Raw genomic sequence first — 9478 nt, forward strand, 5'->3', positions numbered from 1 at the left:
TATTGTGCATATGGGTTCTATGGGTACAGATAATGTATGACACAACAACAGCAGCACTGCCACGCCTCAGAGCTTTGTTCTCGATAATTGTCTATCATTGATTCTCACCACTGACAGCTTTTTTTTTAAAGGAAGTGAGCCCTCTTCATTAACTGCATTGAATGCTGAATCACATAAAAATTTGTCTGTGGTCCTGTGTAGTGTCCCCTCCTTCAGAGTGTGAGGGGGACGGGCTCCCCAGTGGTTACGGCTCTAGGGACTCCATCCTCAGACCCATCGCAGAGAGGGACTGGAAAAGACGAAAACGTGGGCAACTAAGGCGGCTTGACAGGTGAGTTCTACTATTATGATTGCATTCATGACATGGATCACTTATGTTTTGTAGACACTCATGCAACATCTGTTCAATTAAAAGCAGGCCACAGAGCAGGCTCTATTTGCTGGATGTTGCATTTACTGTGTGTCAGCAGTGTGGTGATGACTGAATCCATTTAATGCCTGGTGTGCAGCTAGTAGTCCGGCTGCTGTGGGCGTGTGCGCAGCCCAGGCTGCTGTCAGCCTCTGTGGTCGGTATGAAACCAGTGTGCTTGTGCGGTTGCTGATGTTTCAGCTGCAGCAGCTGGGATCCAGGCCACTCCGGCGTTGAGGCTGGCACAGAGAAGCAGCAGCCTGCGTTTGGACTGAGTGGAGGTGCAGCCATGCGCTGCTCCACCCTGCTCGCCATCTTGACGGGGGTTCTTCTCTACTTGGTGCTGGGGGCCGTGGTGTTTCGTGCCCTGGAGACTCCGCAGGAGGAGGGCGTGCACATGAAGCTGCAGGATACACGCCGAGACTTCCTGTTGAACTTCTCCTGTGTCGACTCAGACAAGCTGCAGATTCTTATAGAGGTACAGACAGGACCCACTCACTATTAGGCTTTTATTTTGGAAAACTGTTTCTTTTTTTCTCAATTACAATTTCCAGTGTGGGTATGGCATCATGTTGGTAGATAATGTGATATTACATAAGATGATATGATAGGAATAAATAGTGGCTTACTAAATGCAATAAAAACTGCACAGCAAATATCAGATGACACTAAAGTGGCGCAGCGTAAAGTATAGGACATACGGACCTTCAGTTTTCAAACTTTAAGGTAAATGTGGATGAAAATATCAGAACAACTACATTTATTCTTTTTTTTTGTCAGCTATAATGTGATTAAAGCAGTGGTTTCCTGTCCCTTTTTGGGCCATGATCCCTTTAAATTAAGTCCCATCTATTTGTGACGTCTCATCACAAGTTAGTGCCTTTACTCAAGTTTTGAGCAGTCACATCAACATAACTTGTGACCACTGTCACTGTCCTTCCACTGTCATTGAATTACTAAAACTACACATTTCTCATTTATAAAAAGAGACTCTAGCAGTGCCCAGCTGCAGTTTTTATTTAAATACATAAACAAACTCCAAACAAGTGTCAAACCTTTGATGCTCACTGCCTCTGTAGCTAAAAATACAATTTTGCTGGGTGTGTGACACACACCTGCTTCATGTTTTATAAGCACTCGGGATTTGGCTGAGTTTGTGGATCCTTAGGATGATCATTCAGATATGTGTGATGTGGTCAGTGGAGCTCGCTGGTGACACTGTGAAGCAACGCAGCATGTTGACTGTGGGCCACATAACAGGTGCGGTCAGAGCAGCTATGTAAGGACGGGGCCGCTCGAAAAAAAAAACACAACTTTACTCAAAAACAGGTGTGTCACATTACCTTACACATGATCCACCACATTGGTATCCGTTAGCAGAAAATATAACAAGATCTTTGACAGAGCATCGTGCGGCCACAATGGTTCAACAGCAGTTCTTTTGCAAGCTGTCATTAAGTGCGTTACGTATTGTCCCCATTTCTATAAATGTGCAGCAGTCCAGCCAAAATATCTTAATCCTTTCTCTCTTTTTCCAGTGGCACCAAACAACAGCTATTGTCACATCACTGACTGTATGTTATGAGTGTATTTTAAAAGCTGTAACTTTCGGGTTGATCAGAATTTTCTTTGGTTGTTGTTCCTGAAAAGAAATGCACCAAATCTCTTATCCTCTTCCGCTATATAAACAAAAAATACCTGCTCAGCTTCTGTCATGTCCGTTGGTCACCCAGTGCATCTACAGATCACTTTGCATGCTGAAACAATAATTTACAATGTTCATTCTAGAGCAAGGACAAGCATCTCAGGATCACAACTAAGTTGCCAAGAGGGCTCATAATGTTCAACCCATGCACGGATCAGCTGTCACGCAGTCGCACGCATGCTCGAGCGGCCCCGTCCTTACATAGCTGCTCTGACCGCACCTGTTATGTGGCCCACAGTCAACATGCTGCGTTGCTTCACAGTGTCACCAGCGAGCTCCACTGACCACATCACACATATCGGAATGATCATCCTAAGGATCCACAAACTCAGCCAAATCCCGGGTGCTTATAAAACATGAAGCAGGTGTGTGTCGCACACCCAGCAAAAGTGTATTTTTAGCTACAGAGGCAGTGAGCATCAAAGGTTTGACACTTGTTTGGAGTTTGTTTATGTATTTAAATAAAAACTGCAGCTGGGCACTGCTAGAGTCTCTTTTTTTAAATGAGAAATGTGTAGTTTTAGTAATTCAAAGTTTGCTCTATGCTGTTTTGATTTGGTTAGAAGCAGCAAAATAAGTTGCTATAACACTAAAAAAAAAAAAAAAAAAAAAAAGGGGAGGGGAGGGGAGGGGAGGGGAGGGGAGGGGAGGGGGGCATCCCAGGGAAATTTTTGGCCTTTTTGACACATTTGAACAAGCAAAGTTTTGATCTGCTTTAAGCAGTGCCTGCAAAGAAAGGTGCTGTACTTGAAAAGCCACAGTGAAATTTGACATTTTCAGTCAATAAATGACTTGAAACAAGGATAAAAGTGAAGCTGTCGATTTACAGGTCGATCTACATTCCTACCCTCACCTATGGTCACAAGCTCTGGGTACAAGTGGCAGAAATGAGCTTCCTCTGATGGGTGACTGGCCTCTCCTTTAGAGATAGGGTGACGAGTGCAGCCATTCGGGAGGGGCTTAAAGTAGAGCTGCTGCTCTTCCACATTGAAAGGAGCCAGTTGTGGTGGTTCGGGCATCTGACTAGGGTGATTTGTGGGCACCTCTTGGGTGAGGTGTTCCAGGCATGTCCTACCGGGAGGAGGGCCTGGTGCAGACCCAGGACACGCTGGAGCGATTATAACTATCTGCTGTCCTGGGAACACCTCAGCATTCCCCCGGATAAGCTGGCTGGGGAGAGGGTGGTCTTGGTTTCCCTGGTTAGAAGTTGTGGAGTTGCTTTCTGATTCATGGCTACCGCTAGAAATTTGTCTCTGTAAGCCTTAGGGAGCTCTTTAGATCTTGGCATGATGACACCACCAAATCAGATGGAGCAGCAGACCCTAGATGTCAGAATTAAATAAGACATATTCAGCTGTCCCTCCATAAAGAGGTTCTTACCATTGCCAACCCCAGAGTTTAAATTTATGGGTTTGAAAGGGTAATAAATAACGGGGTGTACTTACATAACTTTTTCCATGTGACCTTTTTTTTAATGGTCTGGCTATCAGTGCAGGGTTTCCTTCTGCATGTCAGTATCACACGAATGTGCTAACATCATTTTCTACGTTAAAGAAAAAGAAAGCGGTAAACTTTAAACTGAAATCTGAGATTAGATAAGTAAAATGATACCTTTTACAGTGGCCAGTTAGTTGGTTAGTGAGTTGAAATGTAAATATTATAAAAAATGTCTATAAAAATATAAACATTCAGTCTTTGAAATAATTCATAAAGCAAATGTGACAAACATCCCCTGCCTCCTGTTTCTTCAATTTAAAAATTATCTAAACAACCTGAGTACTTCATCTTGGCCCTCGGACCATGTGACAGAAACTTATTGTGATTAACTGTAAATAATAAACTGATAAATTGTTACTTTAATAGGTTATTTGAAGCCTTAAATCAAATATATCTATGGTAACGTGAACATTATTATAGCACTGGTGTGTTCACACAATTGTCAATTGCTTATATATTGTGTATTTCACTACATCTGTGAGCGAGTTGTGTAACTCTCACTTATGGTTCGCATTCCCAGAAAATTTCCTGCACACAGTTACTAAGCGTTGCCTTTCTGGCTCCAGATCATTCCTTTCTGCGGTGCACAGAGTACACAGGCTGAGACTGAGGTGTACATGACTAACCTCATAATTTGCCTCTCGCTTTTAATGTAACTTGAGGAGTAAAAGTAACTTAATTATCGTATGCCAACCCCTCTAGGCACAAAACCTCACTCCAGTGTCTTCCTGTATCCACTAGAATGCAGGTAAATGCCCGCTGATAGCCAAATTGTAACTGCAGTGTGACTGGTTTGATTCCCACCTCAAACCTATACTGTTCCTCTGCCTCTTCACCATCAAGAAAGCTACGCACAGAGCCCCCCACACACGTCTTTATTGTTACTGCACGACTTAATGCAAAGCTGTAACAGTTCTAGTAGCTTCAGCAGTTTCAGTTTCTGCCACTCTGTTGGGACAGATCTACTTCGCAGTAGATATTTCTACAATCTATAATCCAAACTATTAATTGATTGGTTTTAATGATGTCTTAAGGGCCCATGTTAATTCATAACCTCATCATACTCAGGTTTATATTCAGATAATTCAATCAGGGAATTCGATTTTCTGTGCTGAAAGTGGTTCGATATACTTGGGACAGAATGGAGCCGTCACAGTTGTTCATCGCTGGTAACTTCCTGCTTTTTATTGTCACAACGCATCCTGTACGCCATACCAAGGATGGGTTCATTCATCCATGTGTTTGTTAATATCTCTTTTCCAGTAAAGCATTAATTACTGAAGTTTTTCATCAACTAAGCAGTAACCTTTCTCCCACCGTCCCATCCCAGGAGGTGGTGGAGGCAGTTGGAGTAGGTGTGGATCCCTCAGGCAACACCACATTTGTCAGCAAATGGGATCTGGCCAGTGCCTTTTTTTTCTCAGGGACCATCATCACAACCATCGGTGCGTGTCCAGCTAAAAGCTATCATTTGCTGAATGTAGTGATGAGTCTTTAAGCAACTGCTCTTCTACCTCTGACCCCACATGTGCAGGTTTTGGAAACATTTCTCCCAAGACAGAAGGAGGGCAGCTGTTCTGCATTTTCTATGCCCTGGTGGGAATCCCAATGTTTGGTATCCTGCTCGCTGGAGTCGGAGACCATCTGGGTACTGGGCTGAGGAAAACTGTCGCCAAGATAGAGACTCTTTTCCTGGTCAGAGTTTAGAAAAATGTCTTCATTACTGCCACTGTATATTTACTTATCCCCAGACTATATATAATAGATGGGCAAAACATTAAGGTCTGAAAAGTGAAGCCGATGCAGAACTAGTTTACACCTTCTAATGGCCATAGGAGGTCAACACCTATAGTTAAAAATAAAGACATTGGTGTGAAAAAGCCCTCATTCCCTTGATCCATCCTGTTTATGGTCCCAGTCGCTAGGTTCAAGTCTTCTTAAACACAGCATGATGTTTATTTGGTAAATTATGGGTCCCATTAGTGTCAAAAATGATAATAAAGTAAGATTTGCTTCGGGGGGGGCTTTGCTGTACTGTGACCACCCCTTATTTATGGCGACGGCAAAAAGTCTCAACTCAAGGCTCAAAAAATAATTTCACACCAATGGGTGATATCACCATTGCCATGTTCTTCTTTTATATACAGGCTATATACTCATGGCACTAAGTTGTTTCTCCTTGTTGACAGAAATGGCGAGTTAGTCCCACCATTGTGCGTGTGATCTCAGCCGTCCTGTCCATCCTGCTGGGCTGCGTGCTCTTTGTTGCACTGCCAATCTTCGTTTTTCAGGAGGTGGAGGAGTGGACCCTTCTCGAATCGGCCTACTTCGTGGTTATCACCTTGACCACAGTGGGGTTTGGCGACTATGTTGCAGGTAGACAATCAGCCACCACGTTTGCTTGACGTGGTGCACACAAACTCTCTGAGTGGGAAGAAGGAAAATGAAACTTATTTATGGGAGTTTGTAGGAATTTATTTGCATTTGGAATATGAATTGAATCAAATGGCCTTTAGGCATTGGACTGAAGTAAGTTGCTTATATATAATGAGTTTTTGTCACTACTGCAGTTTCTGAAATGGATAGGAATTTGGAAAAACATTGCCATGTCATCTGTCATGCTGCCTAATACATCATAAAACTTTTTTTTAGAGGTTTGTTTTGCTCCTAGTCAGGCTTCAGAGTGCATCCCCAGAGTTTAACAATGGCATTTTGTCATGCATTGATACAATCATGTCATTTTGAGTAGTGGAAGCAACACATCCACATTTTTTTTTTTTTAAATTACAACCTCAGTCTGGGCTTTGTGTGGATTCTGCATGTTTTTCCTGTGGCTGAGTGGGTTTCCCATCAAGTGTTCTTGTTTCCTCCAAGAGTCCCAAGACAGACGTATTCGTTAATTGGTGGTTCTAAATTGGTCGTAAGCGTGGATGTGAGTGTGAATTATTGTCTCAGTTTGTTGGGCCTGTGGTGGACTGGTGACCTGCATCCCTGCCTCAATGTCAGCTGAGCTCACTGCCAAAGCTGGAGAAGCTGTTAAGAGAAAAAAGAAGAAAAAAAAAGAAGAAGTGTAAATGAGAACATTAAATTGTGAGAAAAAAAAAAAAGTTTAAAATACATATTTTTAAAGACATACCTGATCCATGCACGTCCAGACACCTCCACATAAGTTAGCAAATATTTGAATATTTCATTTAAAATGATGCATTTCTTTCTTGATTTGTTTGGTTTTGTCTGTCTGCCTGCTATTGTCATTCTTTGCTGCTTATATAGTCTCGTTGTAGTCACTTGTTTGTATGATCTAGTTGTTGCAAATAACTTTGTAAAAGTAAATACAGTAAATATCTCCTACAACCTTCAGAAGACAAATTGCGGATAGTACCCTTTCAAAATCTTAAGCAGACATCAGAAGGCAAACTTCTCCATCTGCATTAAGTTTCTCTAAAATTTCCCTGGTTACAGCCGTTCCACTGTCTACACCAAGTGGAAAACTTCATGGGTGAAAAATTATGAGGTGCCAAAAACTGTAGTTCCTCTAGTGGCCACTGGAGGCAGACTCCAAAAGCATCCTGCTGCCCATAGACTGCCATGTTAAAATGCCCAACTAAACAGCATTAAAAGACATCTTTACAGCCAGTTACAGTAAATGTTTTGGTCTCTATGGTCACCTTCCTTTATAGCAGTTTTCCAGCAGGTGAATATTTTGATTCCCAAATCATCCCTTTGGATACTGTTAAAGTTTTTAAAGGGCCCTGGCTGCTTGAACTGACGTACATGATAATTGAACTACTTCATTATTGATAAACTGACATTTGAAACTTTAATTCGGCATCTGTTTTAGAGCTGAAGCTTAATCGAACCACCTGATACACAGTTTGTAATGTAAATTGTGTAAGAATATGTAACTAAAGCAGTGAAACAGTGGAACAGAAAACATGCTGTCCTCCTCTGAACTGCAGAGTGGAGGAGCACAACACCAAAAAATATGGCGTGAGAGAGATCTGGTGTGAGGTTTTGCTTCAGACTCCCGAATAACTGAATCAGTGTTCACCCTTCCTTCATGCAAAGAGGAAAGGCTCATTTTTGCCCTACGGTTGCATCAGACGTGAACATTATCAGACCAGAGGGTACCTGTACATCCCCGTTAAAAACCTGCAGGTTTTTGTTTTTTTTGTTTTTATTTTTATTAAGAAGAGGGTCTTTTCACTCTCAGCACCCTGTGCTATAGCCATATCTTGCCACTATCTTGTGGACATGCTGCTTTATTATACTCTATAAAAAGTCCTCTGGACACTTTTGTTGTTTGTGTAATGCAGCTGAAACGTGTTCACGGTTTCCATTTCAGTATAGCTTCATACCTTCATACCTTTTTCATATTTTTTTCTTCATCGTTGAACATATTGATCAGTTGATAAGCAGCAGCTGTGACTTAATTAATCATCCACAAATATAGCTGTCAGTTGTAATGCATTAAGTTCACTTAGCGCACACAATGTCATAAATTATTTATGATGATTTTCTTCAGAGATGAATTATTGATTATCTAGTCTGCTATCTTAACAGTTTATTTACTCCACAGAAAAGGATGGCTACATGGATGGATGTGTCAATGTGTTGCCCCCTGTTTACTGCCTGGTTCTATATAATGTGTCTATGTTTCAAAGGGGATTCAGGAAAGGAAGGGAGCGACCACTGGTACAAGCCCTTGGTGTGGTTCTGGATCCTGCTGGGTCTTGCATATTTTGCATCTATCCTGACAATGATTGGTAATTGGCTCCGGGTTCTATCAAAGAAGACCAGGGCTGAGGTACTCCTGTTCCTTTGTTTGTTTTATCATGTGCTGTCTCCACCACTTTATGTCCAAACCATCTCTGCTTTGATCCTTTCCTTTCAGATGGAGGAACTGCGAGCCCACGCCACTGACTGGACTCAGAATATCCAAAATATGTCGGTGGACTTTCGCATTCCAGGAAAAATCGATGACCCCTTCAAACGGCGCAAGCGAAAGCGTCGCCACACCTCTCGTAGCCATGGTCACAGTGTATCCGCTAATGGGGTCCCTGAGGGCAAAGAAAAGCCGCATGAGAGTCAGTCAGAGTCTGGGTCATACTCCTCTTCGTCGTCATCCTCCTCTAACGAATCAGGGTCTGGATCAGAGTCAGATTCTCAGGCCACTCAGACGGAGCGAGTGCCTGAAGAAAAACCCGCAGAACCAAAACAGGAGGAAGCTCCTCCTGAACCCCACCTGTCCCAGCCTCTGGACTACTTTGGGGAGAACCTCGCGTTCATTGATGAGTCCTCAGATGCTCAGAGCGGTAAACTACACTTGGATCCCCTGCTAGATCCAACAAAGCTCAACCCTCGTCAGCCAAAGAGGAGACGCCACAGAAGGCCAGTTCCTCAGAGGAACCACAAACTCAGCAACTCAAGCGCTAGCAAGAGGGAACCCAATGGAAACCCCAGACCAGTTCTAGATCTACCAGTAAAGCCTTATGAATGAAGCTGAATCTAGAAAATGTATTGAATCTTGTTGACAGAGGAGTTTTCATTCTACTATATATATACTGCCTGCATACAGACATTCAAGATACAAAGGATGATGAAGCCTTAGCCACATGTGGTTTTGCATTTAGTGTTCCTTAGCATGTGAGTGTTTATGCCTCCCTTAAAGATGATGAAGAGATTTTTATGCCAGTGTTCACTTTACTTGGTGAGGAATTACTGCCCTCTGGTGGTCGGAGACTGAAGTGCAGTACTGCTCTGTGAAAATGCTTTATAATCACGGAGATAAACTTAGTACAGCAGCACACCGCTGTGTTGAAGAGAGGTTATTTTGATCTGAGACAGTAACTGCAGAATCCTTCCCA

General features: G+C 42.6%; 1 protein-coding gene across 1 annotated transcript; it reads left to right on the forward strand.

Annotated features, from left to right (window-relative positions):
• Positions 1–206: 206 nt before the first annotated feature.
• kcnk4b (potassium channel, subfamily K, member 4b) lies at positions 207–9197 on the forward strand. Its single transcript, XM_030746699.1, has 7 exons — positions 207–331; positions 611–887; positions 4942–5056; positions 5146–5306; positions 5801–5987; positions 8276–8418; positions 8506–9197. The coding sequence occupies exons 2-7, from the start codon at positions 699–701 to the stop codon at positions 9109–9111; spliced, it is 1401 nt and encodes a 466-aa protein (XP_030602559.1). The 5' UTR covers positions 207–331; positions 611–698; the 3' UTR covers positions 9112–9197.
• Positions 9198–9478: the final 281 nt, after the last annotated feature.

The sequence above is a fragment of the Archocentrus centrarchus genome, chromosome 14, assembly GCF_007364275.1.
Source record: "Archocentrus centrarchus isolate MPI-CPG fArcCen1 chromosome 14, fArcCen1, whole genome shotgun sequence".
Taxonomy (NCBI): Eukaryota; Metazoa; Chordata; class Actinopteri; order Cichliformes; family Cichlidae; genus Archocentrus; species Archocentrus centrarchus.